Here is a 16,178-nt window from a genome sequence, read left to right as displayed (position 1 = left end):
GGGACTTGGGGAAGGTGGCCAGCCAAGAGGGGCAAGGATCCTTTGGCTGGGCACTGGTTTTTGTCTGGGCTGGAGAGTTTAGTTTGCCTGCTGGGGAAAGGGGAGGAGCTCTCCTATGAGGTAGGGTTTCACCTTGAGACAAAATGTGTCAGAGAAGAAACTCTGATGGAAGAAACTCTAAGAGGCTCCAAGTGTAGGCAGAGAAGGAAGCAGGCTGAAGGACCTGGGCTTGGCCCTGGAATCAGCCCCTCATCACTGTCTTCCCAGGTAATCCCATCTGCCATAAGAGGACTTTGGGCAGAGGCAGCTCCAGGGTCACCTTCATGCCAAGACTTGCCGCCATAGGCTCACCTGCACATCTACAGCACCAATGCCCCTACGCTTAGGCTGCAGATTCCTGGCCTCACCCTTAGGGAAAGCAGGCTTGACACCATCCAGCACCCAGACCAGGACAGGTCTCAGCCTGCTACAGAGGGAAAAAAGCAAGTCGACTAGAACCCTGTTCTGCCTTCCCATTCAGACTGTCAGAGCATCTGCCACAGCCCAGGGAGGGGGCCGATCCCACATACAGAGCCCCCACCTCAGGCCTTTGGAGGAAGCCTAGGGATCAGGAGGCCTTGTTTGGAGTCCTGGTTCTGCCCAAGCTCACGGTGCTTCCACAGCCAATCACCTAACCCGGGAGGGACTGTTTGATCATCTGTAAAATAAAGGGAGCTAGACTTGGTTCACAGGTCTCCTCAGCGCAAGAGACTGTGATCAGGAAAGAGTTAATGGAGGCCAGGATCTGCCTCAGGAAGGCGAGGGTTAATTTGGGGGGCGGGGGTTGGAGGCTCTCTGCTTTTCCTGTGGAGAGTGAGGTTTGGCTGCCACCAAAGTAACTTCTAGTCCCTGCTGTCCACTCCTGCCCTCAGTCTGGACCTGCCCAAGGACCCCTGCAATTAGGCCTCCCATGCAGAGGTGAGTGTACCCTGAGCCCAGGGCTCTGGTAGGAAGGAACCCAGGGGCCTGAGGGCAGGGAGACTGGTACCAAACTAGTGAGCCTGAAAGATGGCCCATTCCCAGAGCAGAAGCCTTGGACAGAGTTGGGAACACAAGCTTCAGGACAGGGAGAAGGCAGGCAAAGGAATGGAGGGCCCGAGACCGCCGGCCAGGCTTCTAGGGCGGGATGTCTGAGGTCCAGCCTCCAGGCTAGCCCAGAAGGCAGGGAAGAGGCTGTGGATGACAGACTATTTTGGTCCTTGTGATTAAGGACTTTTTATAGTCTCCCTGCTCAGGGCTGGGGAGAAGAGGAGAGGACAGAGGGCACCCATGGGGTCAGACAAGCAGTGCCTTCCTGGGACTTTGGAATCCGACCCACTGCCCAGGAGACTCCCTGGGAGACTGGGAGGGGGACAATGCCAGACTCCCCTTAGTTCCCAGGCCTCAACTACCCATGGGCAGACTGACTACACACTAGGTGCTGGATGAAGGGGTGGGCTGGGCCTGGCAGGGTCCCTGTCCCAAGGCCTCTCACAGACCCCTTCCCCGCTTCCCTAGTTAATTCTGTTCCTTTGTTGTCCCCAGATCTAAGGTCCCTCAGCCTTCAGGACTCAGGGGGAGTAGGGGGAGATAGGGGTGGGGTTGGGTGTGCAGGGCCATGTGGGTGGCCCATTCTGTTACTGCCAAGAGAACTGTCAGCTCTTGATTTACAACCCCTCCTTGCCCCTTCCCCCAGCAGAAAGGAGGTGGAAAAGGGTCATGAGGTCTTAGGATAAAAAGGGGACAAGGACCCTGAGGGCAAATTTCTGGGAGTGGGAGTGCAGGTTATTAGGAAGAATTAGTGGAAGGAACTTTTTGGTGAGGCAAGGGGCCCATCTCTAATGGAAATTGCTTGGTTTTATAGCAGCAGGAATACATGCAAAATATCAGTGAGGTTTTTTTTCTTTTTCTTTTCTTTTTTTCTTTTTTTTTTTTTGAGACGGAGTCTCGCTCTGTCGCCCAGGCTGGAGTGCAGTGGCGTGCGATCTTGGCTCACTGCAACCTCCACCTCCTAGGTTCAAGTGATTTTCCTGCCTCAGCTTCCCAAGTAGCTGGGATTACAGGTGCGCGCCACCACGACTGGCTAATTTTTGTATTTTCAGTAGAGACAGGGTTTCACCATGTTGGCTAGGCTGGTCTGGAACTCCTCACCTAAGGTGATCCACCCAACTCGGCCTCCCAAAGTGCTGGGATTTCAGGCGTGAGCCATCGGGCCCCGCCTCAGTAGGAAGTCGTGACAGGCAAGTGAGAGATCCAATCTGGGCCAGGCGTGGTGGCTCAAGCCTGTAATCCCAGCACTTTGGGAGGCCCAGATGGGCGGATCACGAGGTCAGGAGATCGAGACTATCCTGGCTAACACGGTGAAACCCCGTCTCTACTAAAAAATACAAAAAACTAGCTGGGCGAGGTGGCGGGCGCCTGTAGTCCCAGCTACATGGGAGGCTGAGGCAGGAGAATGGAGTACACCTGGGAGGCAGGGCTTGCAGTGAGCTAAGATCCAGCCACTGCACTCCAGCCTGGGTGAAAGAGCCAGACTCCGTCTCAAAAAAAAAAAAAAAAAAGAGAGAGATCCAATCTGAACTGCAAGGCAAGAAACCTGGGTTCCAGTCCTGACTCCTAACTCTTAATAGGACCTGAGCAAGCCCCCCTCCTCTCCAGGCCAATTTCCTCCTCATGAAATGGAAATGCAAAGGTTAAACAAGGTGATGTTTACAGTTTGGCATTCTGCGATCCCCTTGGCAGGGGCAGAGTAGCTGGCATAGCTGATAGGGCCTGGGGACCACCTCCCTCTCCTGCCCCGATGGCCCTGCTGGGCCTGGGCAGGGCAGTTGGCTGCAATTACTGGAGGTTCCTACCCTGTGGTTATATCCCTGACCTCGGGTGTTTGGGGGCGGGAAGGGTGGGCCCTGCTGGAGCCAGCCTGTGGCTGGGAGCCTCCTTGTCTTGGGCTCAAAGCTGCTGGGTTGGGAAGAGGTATTTTTTCCGGTTGAAGCCACTTTCGGGAATTGGGCAGGGTTTCCTTTTCCAAGTGTCCTGCTTGCTGAGGCCTGCTCGCATGGCCCTGTGGCCAGATTGGGGCACCTTCAAAGGGGCATATGTTTCTGAGTGGCCAGAGAGACCCCGCTCAGTGTCTCTGAAGGACAGGGAAAGGGGATGGCCTGAGCCTCTGCTCCCTGAACATGGCACCGGCTAACCTGGATGGGAGAGGGTGGCTGACTGATCTATACTGAGGAATGCCGGCAGGGGAGGACCAGGGCATTTCCTCCCCTTCCCCTGACCTTCCTCTCTCCCTGCAGGTCTGTGAGAGCCCAAGTCAATTGCTCTTGGCCCCCTGGCTGGCTACTTATGGGGCACTGTCCTGAACACCTCTGCTAAGATGCTCCTGGCCCCTCCCTCCACCCCGTCCAGAGGACGGACCCCCAGCGCTGTGGAGAGGTTGGAAGCCGACAAAGCCAAGTATGTCAAGACGCACCAGGTGATAGCTAGGCGACAGGAGCCAGCCCTGCGTGGGAGTCCTGGGCCGCTCACGCCGCACCCCTGCAACGAGCTGGGGCCCCCTGCATCGCCCAGGACCCCCAGGCCGGCCCGCCGGGGAAGTGGCAGGCGGCTGCCGAGGCCTGACTCCCTCATCTTCTACCGCCAGAAGCGGGACTGCAAGGCTTCGGTGAACAAAGAGAACGCCAAGGGCCAGGGGCTGGTGCGACGCCTCTTTCTGGGTGCCCCGCGGGACGCTGCCCCGAGCAGCCCGGCCTCCACAGAGCGACCTGCGCCTTCAGGAGGTTGGGCCGCGCCCCAGGATGCCCCGGAAGCGGCGGGAAAGCGGGCGCTGTGTCCCACGTGCTCACTGCCCCTGTCGGAGAAGGAGCGCTTCTTCAACTATTGCGGCCTGGAGCGCGCGCTGGTGGAGGTGCTGGGTGCAGAGCGCTTCTCCCCGCAGAGCTGGGGGGCCGACGCCAGCCTGCAGGCCGGAACTTCCCCGCCGCCCGGCTCCGGGGACGCCAGCGACTGGACATCCAGCGACAGGGGCGTGGACAGCCCGGACGGCGCGGGCGGCGGCGGCGGCGGCTCGGAGGCAGCCGGCTCGGCGCGGGACGGGCGCCCTCCGGTGTCGGTGGTGGAGCGCAATGCGCGCGTCATCCAGTGGCTGTACGGCTGCCAGCGCGCCCGCGGACCGCCGCGCGAGTCAGAGGTGTGACCGCCGCGGCTCCAGAGCCGACTTCCCAGGGAGTGCCGAGCGCGGGGCTGGCCCCGGGTACCGACAGGAATACCCCGCTTCTGGCGCGCTGGCTGCCTTTGCGTAAGCCCTTCCCTCTGGAACTCAGTTTCGCGTCTGAACCTTGGGGAAGTGGGACAAGTTGTTGCCGAAGGCCCTTCCCTGCGCCCGCGGCGAAGGGGGAGGGAGAGGCCTCGTGGTCCTTGTGGAGGCCCGGTCTGGGGAGTCACGATTGGGGTGGGAGATGAGCAAACCTGCTGAATAAACTTAAAACGTTATTTAAATGGGGAGCTGAGGAAGGAGGCAAACGGGTTTTCGTGGTTAAGCGCGTGGGTTTTGAAGTGTGTGCTCCCGGTTGACTGTGACACTGGGCAAGCACTTGACCTCCCTGGATGCAGCGGCACCCCTCGGTTATTAAGGAGGGAGGAGTAGGGGATACAAGTATTTCAAAATAGTTGTAATGCGCATGGCAAAGTATCCAGCATATAGAAAGTGCTCAATAAACGGTAACTGCTGTGACTTCTACCGAATGAGTACTAACACGGTTGTGATCTCCACTGGCCTCCAGGTCGATCCAAACTACAGCTGGGAGTAACGCGCTTTGGGAGTCCGAGGGGGTGTCTGCTCCAGAAATCTGGGCTCCACCAGTTCCTAAAAGGCCCCCATTCCCGGAGTTTTGCTGCCCCGGTTGTGGTCACTGGGTATGAAGGGCTGAGATGTGGAGGATCCAACCTTTCGGACACGAAAAGAAGGGAACCGGGCCGGGCGCCGTGGCTCACGCCTGTAATCCCAGCACTTTGGGAGGCCGAGGAGGGCGGATCACGAGGTCAGGAGTTGGAGACCAGCCCAGCCAACATGGTGAAACTCCCGTCTCTACTAAAAATACAAAAATTAGCTGAGCGTGGAGTGTGCGCCTGTAATCCCAGCTACTCCGGAGGCTGAGGCAGGAGAATCGCTTGAATCCGGAGGCAGAGGTTGCAGTGACCGGAGATGGAGCCATTGCACTCCAGCCAGGGTGACAGGGGGAGACTCCGTCTCAAAAAATAAAAATAAGTAAAAATAAAAAAAGAAAAGAAGGGAACCTTTTCTGCCAGCCCGCAGGCTCCTGCCACTGCCTCCCTTTCCTGCAAGGACACACAAGATCGCCTATTTTTATCACAGGTTCCCACCTCCCAGCCTTCTTCGTTCATGCGCCTCCTTCCTCAGACTGGGTTGCCATTCCTTTTCTCTCTACTCTTCCTTCTCGGAGATAACATATATTCTCCTCCAGGAAGCCTTCCTGAATGCCCCAGTCAGCCTCACCTGCTCTGAGCTCCCAAGTGCAGCCCTATTTTTGGGCCTCAATTTGTCACCTTTTGTGGGACCCGCTGGTAGTCTGGGTTCTCTAGTTAATCTTTGACCTTTTCCTAGTACAGGGACGGCGCACATAGTAGAGCCACAGGCACAGTTTGTTGAATTAAATGAGGCTGGAGAGGGCGATGGACGCAGTCCTCTGGAGCTCCCCAACTTCCTGGAAAGTTGTACCTTAAATAAAAAACCCATCTTGATATGCGGGCTGACTCTAGTCATTTTCGCCTTGTATGTTTGGTGAGCTCCAGTTGGACCCCGCCCGAGGTCGCCCCCCGCAAAAGCAGTCTTTCTGGATGTCTGGACAAAAGCACGCGGTCACACAGACTGTGGGGCCTGGGTTTTTATCAGGGGTGGGAGCAGCGGGCGCCGGGTTCGGCCAGCCCGCTAGTCGCCCTTGGGCGCGGCTTTCACCCTCATCTCGGCCAGTTTGTGAGTGAGGAAGCCCCACTTGAAGCTGGCCACCGGCTCGGCCTCCTGCGACTCGGGGCGCTCGGCGGCCTCGTCCGCGGGTTCGGGGTCCGGCTCCGGAGTGGGCTCGGTGCCACGCAGCACGGACGCCGCCGCCGCCTGCTGCTGCTGCCACCTGCTGGCGAACGCGTCCCAGAAGCCCGGACCGCGCGCCTCCGCCGCCGCCGCCTGCGAGGGGGGTCGCGCCGCCAGAGGGCTGCGGGAGAGGGCCGCCGTCAGGGAAGCGGTCGAGCGGTCCCGGGGAGGAACATCGGACAGGAGGCTGGGCCGAGGGACAAGTTTAGTGGGGCCGGGGGAACCCGGGCGGAGTCAGGGGCAGTGGTGAGGGAGCGGGGTCAGGTGACCAGTGGGGGACCGGGACGAGGAGGCGGGTCAGGGCCTGGAGGCAAGGGGAGGGCTCAGAGGCCCTGGAAAAGGGGGCTGGGGTGGGACAGGGTCAGGGGATTAGGCGAGGGGTGTGGAGGGAAGCGACCGGGATCAGGATCCCTGGGGAGAGAATGAGGTCGGGGTTCACGCGTGGCTCGAGGAGGGACGCTGGAGGCGTGCCCCAGGTCTGGGAAGCTGGAAGGATCCCTGGGAGAGCAGGTGGGAGCGGGAGGGGCTGTTCAGATCCCACCTGAGGGAAGCCCTGGGGAAAAGAGAGGGAGCCCGGACAGGGATCAGGTCCTGAGATTGAGGGAAAGGGGGACTAGGGGCACAGGAGAAAGGTGGAGCAACAGGAAGGCCTAGGTCAGAGCCTTAGGGGACAGCAGGGGACTCAAGAGAGGTGGGAAGATGTTGGGGGGAAGGGCAGTCACAGAGAGGTGATGAAGCTTGAAGTGGAAGCCTCGAGTCCAGGAAGTTTCTTAAGGAACCGGGGGTGAGGGTGGGGGGAAAGAATGGAAACCTGGGGGCAGGAGAGGCTGCTGGGTCATGGGGGCCCTACGAGAAAAGAATAGGGTCAGTGGTGAGAGGGGGATGTGACCAGGATGGAGAAAAGGCAGAAATGGAAAATGTGCCAGAGATAGAGCCAGGAGGGAGACTGAGGTCCCGGGTCCCACCGGCTAATCTTCGGCATCAAAGACCTTCTAAGACAGTGATTCCCAAAGCAGCATGCTGCAGGGCCCTGGTGGGGCTTGCTGAAAACATGGCTAGATCTCTAAGACTCTGCCACACCGGCGAAATCGGAGTCTCTGAAGGAGAGTCCAGGAATATATTTGTGACACGCTTCCTTGGAGGGTGAGGGTTTAGACAATACTTGGGAACCTTGGAGCTGGATCACCTATTGCAAACACCTAAAGGTATTCTCCATTCTTGGATTTTAGAGAGATGGCCCCTCCCAAGCGGATGGATCCAGAGAGCCCATAAAATACCTTCTAGCACCTCAATCCCAACAGCTGGTCAATTCCTCCAGAGATTTACCCTAATCTCCCAGATACGCTGATTTGGCCTGTTTCCTGCTGAGAGAAACAAACAGCCTGGGACTGCCCCTCCTCCAGCCCTCAGTGGTTAGAAAGACAAACAAACCAGAAGGAAAGGACCAGGCAGAAGGGGGACCTCAGGCCCCTTCCAGAACCACCACAAACACATACACACATACTGGTCAGCGCAAGGCTCTGATGGTAGCAGCTTATCTTCATCTTCTTTGTTAAACAGAGATGACATTGTCAGCCAGCCTTTCACCCCGACCCCCTGAATCTGGAAAAGGGGTTGGGAGTCAGGGAAGGGGCCCAACACAACCTCCCAGGACTCCACAGAAGCCTCTGCCAGGCTGCCCAGGGTTGGGGTGGAAGAAGGGAGAAGACTCACCCGGCGGGCCAGCTGTGACATGGGATTGAAGGTCTCCTCGGTTGGTTCTGCTGTCTCAGACTCCACTAATGCTGGGTTCTCCCTCTGGGACACAAGATCCCCACACTGCATGAGAGAGGCCGCAGAGGAGTGGGATCTCCCTCCTCCACTGCTGGCCTAGTACACACAGACCGGGCACCCCAAATCCCACAGAACTAAACACACTTATATACTCCACAGATCCACAAGGGCAAATGGGAATGCATACAGATATACCTGCAGAGTAAATCCCTGCAGACAACCTTTTTCCTCGTGTGTGTGTGTGTGTGTGTGTGTGTGTGTGTCAGAGTCTTGCTCTGTTGCCCAGGCCAGAGTGCCGTTGGGTGCAGTGGCACGATCTCAGCTCACTGCAACCTCTGCCTTCCAGGTTCAAGTGATTCTTCTGCCTCAGCCTCCTGAGTATCTGGGATTACAGGCACCTGCCACCACCCTGCTACTTTTTGTATTTTTAATAGAGATGGGGTTTTGCCATGTTGGCCAGGCTGGTCTTGAACTCCTGGCCTCAAGTGATCTGCCCATCTCGGCCTCCCAAAGTGCTGGGATTACAGGTGTGAGCCACTGGCCCGAGCTGCAGACACCCTTGAGCACACATACCTGCCCACCACAGACACATCCATATACACTCAAAAGCATATGGACGGCCGGGCGCGGTGGCTCACGCCTGTAATCCCAGCACTTTGGGAGGCCGAGGTGGGAGGATCACGAGGTCAGGAGATCAAGACCATCCTGGCTAACACAGTGAAACCCCATCTCTACTAAAAATACAAAAAAATTAGCTGGGCGTAGCGGCGGGCGCCTGTAGTCCCAGCTACTCGGGAGGCTGAGGCAGGAGAATGGCGTGAACCCGGGAGGCAGAGCTTGCAGTGAGCCGAGATCGCGCCACTGCAACACCTGTACATGAGCATGCCCCACATGGCTACAGCTCTTCATCTGTACATAGACGTACATGTTGTGAGGTACCTATACAAGGACACACACAGTTATACCATTCACACCTGTGCACTTATACAACCACAGAAAGCTGTACGGAGGCCCATCCGCAACACACAAAACCTCTCCACCCAACCACAGACACCAAAACACATACACCATACAAACATAACACCTACAAATGTCTACACAGAGGCATGCAGGCATAGACTGCTGCCCAAAATGTTCACACCTACACATACACCTTCACTGGGGATTCCACACAGACACTGATCACACCAGTCACCCACCGACATTTCTGCACAAGCCCAGCCTTAGACACCAACCTCTCCAGACATTCAAGCATTCAAACCATTCTCCGCCCCTCTCAACCAATTCCTGCCTCTGCCACGCTTCGTGTGATTGTGTGACTGCCACTTATCACAGCCTCCAGACATAAGACTGTCCCTGGTTTCAGAAACTTTGCTGTTGTCGTTGTTTTGAGACAAAGTCTCACCTGTCGCACAGGCTGTAGTGCAGTGGAGCTTTGACCTTCCTGGGCTCAAGCGATCCACCCACCTCAGCCTCCTGAGTAGCTGGGACTACAGGTGTGGTGCCACCGTGCCTGTCTAATTTTTGTATTTGTTTGTTGAGATATGGTTTCACTATGTCACCCAGGCTGTTCTCAAAATCCTGGGCTCAAGTGATCCTCCTGCTTCAGCCCCTGAGTAGATGGGATTACAGGTGCCCGCCACCATGCCTGGCTAACTTTTGTATTTTTATAGAGGCAGGGTTTCGCCATGTTAGCCAGGCTGCTCTCTAATTCCTGACCTCAGGTGATCCACCCTCTGTGACCTCCCAAAGTGCTAGTATTACAGGCAGGAGCCACTGCACCCAGCCTGTTTTTTTTTTTTTTTTTTTTGAGACAGAGTCTTGTCCCGTCACCCAGGCTGGAGTGCAATGGTGCAATCTCAGCTCATTGCAACCTCTGCCTCCCAGGCTCAAGCAATTCTCCTGCCTCAGCCTCCCAAGTAGCTGGGATTGCAGGCGCACGCTGCCATGTCTGCCTACTTTTTTTTGTATTTTAGTAGAGACTGGGTTTCACTGTGTTGCCCAGGCTGCTCTTGAACTCCTGAGCTCAGGCGGTTCACCCGCCTTGGCCTCCCAAAGTGCTAGGATTACAGGCATGAGACACCGTGCCCAGCTCAGCCTGTTTTTTTTTGTTTGTTTGTTTGTTTGTTTTTTTGTTTTTTTAATGTCAGAACAACACATGGTCTAAGTATGGTTTTGATCTGATGCTGCTACAGTGACCTTTCTAGTATAGGCGCCACTCCCCCTACCTCTAGTAACAGGGGGCTCACTATATCACTTCTAATTCTACTCCCATTAGAAAGTTGTGTCCAGCTAAGTGTGCCCATGTGCCTACTGCCCACTGGTCCTAGAAGAATCTCTTCCATGTGGCAGCCTCGAGATCTTTGGAGACAGTGGCCACTCCTCCCATGGTCCCTAAGTCTTTTCTTCTTCCTCAGTTTTCTTGAATGTCCTGGCTTTCTGATGTTGCACCATGCTCTTTACCATTCCTGAATGTGCTGGTCTGCACAAATGTGGCCCCCCCACCTCCAAGCCTATCCTGTGCCCCACTTCATACTGCTCATTCCTGCTGCCCCTCTGCATATGCTCCACCCAGCATGCATGGATGATACCCACCTCCTCTGCCAGGTCTTCCTCAGATTCCCCACTCAGGGTCTGTACCACTTTGGACTTGTAGGTTTTCCAGAAGGCCTGGTTCATGGCTGCAGGGGGAAGGGGTCTGGCACCCAAGCACAGGAAGGTGGTGGCTCAGTGGATACCAGTGAGTCTGGCTCCAGGAACTTGGTGAGGCCAAGAGCCTGTCCGAGGGATCCAGTGACTTCATTAAAGATGCACCAGCCTCCCCAGCTGGCACAGTGCCCAGGAGGTGAACCTGATCCAAATGAGTCAGGGGGGTGGGGGATGGAACAGCCTTCTGCCACCTTAGCCCCTTGTCTTGACCCATATTGGCCAAGAATAACGAAGACATCTGTCTCTAGAGAGGCTTTCTTCCTGGGCCGAGGAGTACTTGAGGTTGTTCATCTCTTAGCATGGCTCCAGGAAAATCTTCTATTCACAAAATCCTGAGGTCTGGGACCCACACTAGAGCTCCTGTGACTGTAGTCATACCAGTTGTGTCCTCAGCAGGGCTCCACCCCTTGTCCCTACTCAGCCTCAATGAACTGGAGGAGGAAGGTCCCCAGTCCCCCAGTGGGCACCTTGGGCTTACATTTCACTCCTTTGTCTGGGTTGGAAACTGATTCGTCTCCCCAGGGATACATGTGCCTGTCTCCTTGTTTCCTGGCAACAGATTCCAAAGAGCTGGAGCCCCTGAATTATTGCTAAGCTCCTCTGGCCCCTTCCAGCTGAATTGGCTCTGGCCAGCCTGGGAGGCACCAGGATTCTGTGAACGAGGAAAGGCCCTCTAGGCTTCTGCCCACTCTGAGCATGCAATACCTAGGCCTTTGCTGCCAGCCCACCTCTGGGAGCCCAGAGCTTAGAGAAAGGAGGCAAAGATGGAGCCGTCCTTCTATCAGTACTTGTGAGAGGAACTGAGCCCTCTGGAGTCTGAATGCCTGAGGACTGCAATCTCTGGGGAGGAACACCCTTCACGGATTTGGCTGGGGGCAGAGAGAGGATGGAGATTCAAGGGAATAAGAGGAGCCAGGAGAAGTGAGGGCTTTTTCAGAGACTGGAGATATCTCGGGAAGCCCGGTGGGGCTGGGATTCCAAACTTATTCACTCTCAGTCATTTACTAATTTATTCATGACACAGACATTTATCAGTGCTTTCCAGAGATACAGCATCCCACCCCCACCGCGGAGTCCAAGGTCTGGGAAACAGGAAGGGACAACAGGAGCAGAGGTTGGCACTGATACTGGTTGGGCCAGGCCAGGGAGAGCAGGGCAGCAAGAAGGCCCCGAAACCCCTAAGCGCACGCACCACCCCGCGCTTCCCCAGCTAGGGCCCGCGTGGCCATGCCCTTCAGTGGTCACACTTTTGGGGACCCGTCCTGAGCTCGGTCACTGACGTCGACGGCCGCCTGGCGGCGCTCGAGCCGCTGGCCGAGAGTGACGTCATCAGAGGCGGTCCAGCCGAGCCTGCCTTGCCCCGCTGCGTGGCCTGACGTAGCTGATCGGCCCGGAAGCGCTCACACGGGTGCTCCCTGCCCTGCTCCTGGCCCCTTGGCCGGCCGGGCTGTTTCTGGCCATGGGTCGCTCCCGCCGGACAGGCGCGCACCGAGCGCACTCTCTAGCCCGGCAGATGAAGGCGAAGCGGCGGCGGCCGGACCTGGATGAGATTCACCGCGAGCTGCGGCCTCTGGGACCCGCACGGCCCCAGCCCGACCCAGACGCCGAGCCCGACCCCGACCTGCCAGGGGGCGGCCTGCACCGCTGTCTGGCCTGCGCGTGAGTCCCGGACGAGCCCGGCCTGGGGCGGAGGAGGGTCCGCGGTACCGGCCGGGAGATGTGAAGTTCACGCCCCAGGCCGTGCGCAGTCTTCTCTCTTGGGACCCGTGGGTTCGCCCGCCTCCCGTTTCTCAGACCCTGATCCTGGCGTCAGGGACAAGCTAGGGCTAGGGAGATAGGTGTACTTGGGAGACTATCACTTCCTCACTCTCCTTCTCACTTCCATCCCTACAGGAAGTACTTCATCGATTCCGCCAATCTGAAGACCCACTTCCGATCCAAAGACCACAAGAAAAGGTATGAAGGAGTAAGGAGAGGATTGATGGATGGGTACTCAGCATATAGGGCTTTCACCTGGTCAGCTCCCAACTCCTGTTTTTCTTTCTCCCAGGCTGAAGCAGCTGAGCGTCGAGCCCTACAGTCAGGAAGAGGCGGAGAGGGCAGCGGGTATGGGATCCTATGTGCCCCCCAGACGGCTAGCAGTGCCCACAGAAGTGTCCACTGAGGTCCCTGAGATGGACACCTCTACCTGACATGTCCTGAAGATGCAGGGCAGAGGAGTTGCCCATGGACAGTGACGCAAGGACTAGGCTGGGAGGGAGCTGCCAACCCCTTTTGGCTCTGGGTTTGGGGAACGGAGGGCCTCTTCTGGGTGCCCTGCCCCCAATAAAGGAACTGGACAAAGAGAGCTTGCCTCCAACTCCAACTTCCAGGTCGCTGGAAGGGCTTCTCTAGTACTTTCTGTGCACCAGGCCTAGGGTGTCTATCTTGGTCTATCTTTGGAGCCCACATCCCTGCCTTCCCTCTGAGGTCCTAGCATCTGAACTGGAGCACCCAGATGGAGACCTGATGCAGTGTGGGGTGGCGGGAGTGGGATCAGATTACTCTGTCCTGCTTCCGACAGAGACTGATCCCCAGAAAAGAAGGCTTCTGAGATTGCAGCCCCCTCCCGAGTCACCTACCCCCAGCGTCCAGGTGAGAGTCTCTCTTCTTCATTATGGGGCCCGTGGCACCCGCCGCTGCCCCACCATCTTCCAGACGGCATAGCAGGAGCCACCCAGCCCGAGAACAGCTAGCACCGTAGCCACAACTCCCGCCCACAGACTGCGGGGCTCTGCCTTCAGCTCACCAGCTACCTGCATCTGGAGGTGCACAGAGGGTGTGCCTCAGGGGTCAGTTGAGACTGCCAGGAAGGTGGGGAGTGGGAAGGGGCTGAGTAGGTATAGCTAGGGGAAGGAGACAAGGACGCTGGTACTGCCCCAGGGAGATTCCACCCCAATCCCTTTCGCCTCACTGCCCATCTAGGCCTGCCTGCTCAGGCGGCAGGGAACGTGACAGCCTGGCTGTTGGGGGTGTCAACCCAGCTATGGTAGGGGGAGGAAGGGGTCCGTCGTGCCAGAAACTATTGATCAGGGGTACTTACCTGTAGCACCCGGAAGTAACCAGGGGTCAGGCGTCGAAATCGCATGGTGGGCGGCACTGGTCTCCCTGGCGGCCTGTAGGGTGGGAGTGGACATGAAGACCAGTGGTCTTTATGATACCAAGAAGCGGAAACTAGGGTAGAGGGGTCTCTGACCTTCTATATACGCAAGACCCAAGCCCTCAGAGGATGCTCACCCGCGCCTGCCTGCCAAGGTCTGGCAGGGGGCGGAGCAACTGGACCTTTAAATCTGGTCCCTTCCCCCACTGCCTACCATCCTGCCAGCCTTAGGAGCAGCTGTCAAAAGAGATCAGCATCAGGCTTGAGCGGCACCTCCCCCACTGTCCAAGGAGGCGGGTCTGGGTAGGCAGAAGAGGCCTTGGCTGGCAGTGCTCAGGAGTCCCAGGCCTGGACCAGGTACTGGGCGGGCCTCCCTCAGCCCCTGGTCCGAGCCCCATCCCTACTTCAGATGATTGGATGCCAGCATTATGGAAGGAAGGGGAGGGTGCCTTTTCCATTTGATTTCTGTGAAATCAACCACCCCTACCTTGAGGGATGGCACATTTAACCCATTTCTTTCTTTTTTTTTCAAAGACAGAGTCTCACTCTGTCACCCAGGCCTGAGTGCAGTGGCATGATCTCAGCTCACTGCAACCTCTGCCCCCCAGATTCAAGCGATTCTCCTGCCTCAGCCTCTCGAGTAGCTGGGATTACAGGCACCTGCCACTGCGCCTGGCTAATTTTTGTATTTGTAGTAGAGACGGGGTTTCACCATATTGGTCAGGCTGGTCTTGAACTCCTGACCTCATGATCCACCCACCTCGGCCTTCTAAAGTGCTGGGATTACAGGCGTGAGCCACTGCGCCCAGCCAGTTTAACCCATTTCTTCAAGACAAAGTTTCTGCAGGGACTTCCCTGCCCTCAGCTTGAAACAGTGATAAAAGCATATCTGCATATACCAATTAAGAAAGCTGCCCATGACACGTTAAAAATAGTAGTCATTGCTCTAAGCACTTAACTTGTATTTCATTTGGTATCCATTATCTCTTAAATGAAAAAGTATGGTTGGGCAGCACTTTGAGAGGCTGAGGCAGGCAGATTGCTTGAGTCCAGGAGTTCGAGACCAGCCTGGGCAAAGGTGAAACCTCATCTCTACCAAAAAAAAAAAAAAAAAAAAAAAAATTTAGCCAGGCATGGTGGTGCATGCCTGTAGTCCCAGCTACTCGGGAGGCTGAGGTAGGAGGATCACTTGAGCCCAGGAGGCGGAGGCTGCAGTGAGCTGAGGTCGCACCATTGCACTCCAGCCTGGGTGACAGCCAGACCCTGTCTCCAATAAAAAAAAAGAAAAGAAAAGAAAAGTACAATTTGCAGAATAGTATGTAGACTATCTGCAGATATAGCAAATAGAAGAATATCCCAAATTTAGCAGTGGTTCCCACTGGGGAACATGATAGAGACACACTGGGCAAAGGTCACATCCTGCTTTCACTTAACCTATTACCTTTGAAATGTATACAGCAAATATGTAGAACTTTATATTCATAAAGCTTTTTAAAATAGGCCGGGCATGGTGGCTCACGCCTGTAATCCCAGGGAGCCAAGCGTGGGAGGCCGAGGTAGGTGGATTACTTGAGGTCAGGAGTTTGAGACCAGCCTGGCCAATGTGGCAAAACCCTGTCTCTACTAAAAATACAAAAATTAGCTGGGTGTGGTGGCGCATACCTGTAATCCAAGCTACTCGGGAGATTGAGGTATGAGAATCACTTGAACCTGGGAGGGAGAGGTTGCAGTGAGCCAAGACTGCACCACTGTGCTCCAGCCTATGCAGCAGAGCAAGACTCTCTCAAAAAACAAAACAAAACCCTTTAAAATAGAAGCTGCCGGCCGGGCGTGATAGTTTATGCCTGTAATCCCAGCACTTTGAGAGGCCGAGGCAAGTGGATCACTTGAGGTCAGGAGTTTGAGACAAGCCTGGCCAACATGGTGAAACCCCATCTCTACTAAAAATACAAAATTAGCCGGGTGTGGGGGCGCACGCCTGTAATCCCAGCTACTTGGGAGGCTGGGGCAGGAGAATAGCTTGAACCTGGGAGGTGGAGGTTGCGCTGAGCCAAGATCACGCCATTGCACTCCAGTCAGGGCAACAAGGCAAAACTCCATCTCAAAAGAATAAATAAAAATAAATAGAAGTTGCCACTTACTGTGTCCCTAACTGTCCCTGGCAGATGCTGGAAGCATAGAGTAAAGGCGCCGTGGTTCAGGGAGGAAAGGGGCTGGTTCTCACCTCTGGTGGCAGCTCAGGAAAGATATTTGATGAAATCAAGATCTGTCTACCGAACACTGTGATAAAGGCTCTATTAGAATTTACTGGACTTCGCTAGAGTGCCATAGGGAGGCTGCTGCATGAAGAGGCAAAAATGTTAAAGGAGGATGCAGCACAGAGTGTTCAAAGGACACAGATCCGAGGCAAAACACAGGCAGGAGACAGGCATT

At 56.1% G+C, this 16,178-nt stretch overlaps 3 protein-coding genes across 3 annotated transcripts; 2 read left to right on the top strand and 1 right to left on the bottom strand.

Moving 5' to 3' along the window:
• Positions 1–833: 833 nt before the first annotated feature.
• FAM110D (family with sequence similarity 110 member D) lies at positions 834–4,756 on the top strand. Its single transcript, XM_033227691.1, has 2 exons — positions 834–957; positions 3,315–4,756. The coding sequence occupies exon 2, from the start codon at positions 3,395–3,397 to the stop codon at positions 4,211–4,213; it is 819 nt and encodes a 272-aa protein (XP_033083582.1). The 5' UTR covers positions 834–957; positions 3,315–3,394; the 3' UTR covers positions 4,214–4,756.
• A 1,150-nt stretch (positions 4,757–5,906) lies between these two features.
• Positions 5,907–11,039, bottom strand: CUNH1orf232 (chromosome unknown C1orf232 homolog). Its single transcript, XM_033229343.1, has 4 exons — positions 10,493–11,039; positions 7,838–7,921; positions 7,629–7,726; positions 5,907–6,245 (listed from the first exon to the last, which is right to left on the bottom strand). The coding sequence occupies exons 1-4, from the start codon at positions 10,574–10,576 to the stop codon at positions 5,966–5,968; spliced, it is 546 nt and encodes a 181-aa protein (XP_033085234.1). The 5' UTR covers positions 10,577–11,039; the 3' UTR covers positions 5,907–5,965.
• Positions 11,040–11,609: 570 nt separating this feature from the next.
• ZNF593 (zinc finger protein 593) lies at positions 11,610–12,953 on the top strand. The gene is made up of 3 exons (XM_033227689.1): positions 11,610–12,265; positions 12,500–12,562; positions 12,657–12,953. The coding sequence occupies exons 1-3, from the start codon at positions 12,066–12,068 to the stop codon at positions 12,796–12,798; spliced, it is 405 nt and encodes a 134-aa protein (XP_033083580.1). The 5' UTR covers positions 11,610–12,065; the 3' UTR covers positions 12,799–12,953.
• Positions 12,954–16,178: the final 3,225 nt, after the last annotated feature.

The sequence above is a fragment of the Trachypithecus francoisi genome, unplaced genomic scaffold, assembly GCF_009764315.1.
Source record: "Trachypithecus francoisi isolate TF-2019V2 unplaced genomic scaffold, Tfra_2.0 Lachesis_group12, whole genome shotgun sequence".
NCBI lineage: Eukaryota > Metazoa > Chordata > Mammalia > Primates > Cercopithecidae > Trachypithecus > Trachypithecus francoisi.
The sequence above is the reverse complement of the archived record's forward strand: the minus strand, read 5'-3'. Positions and strand labels throughout refer to the sequence as shown.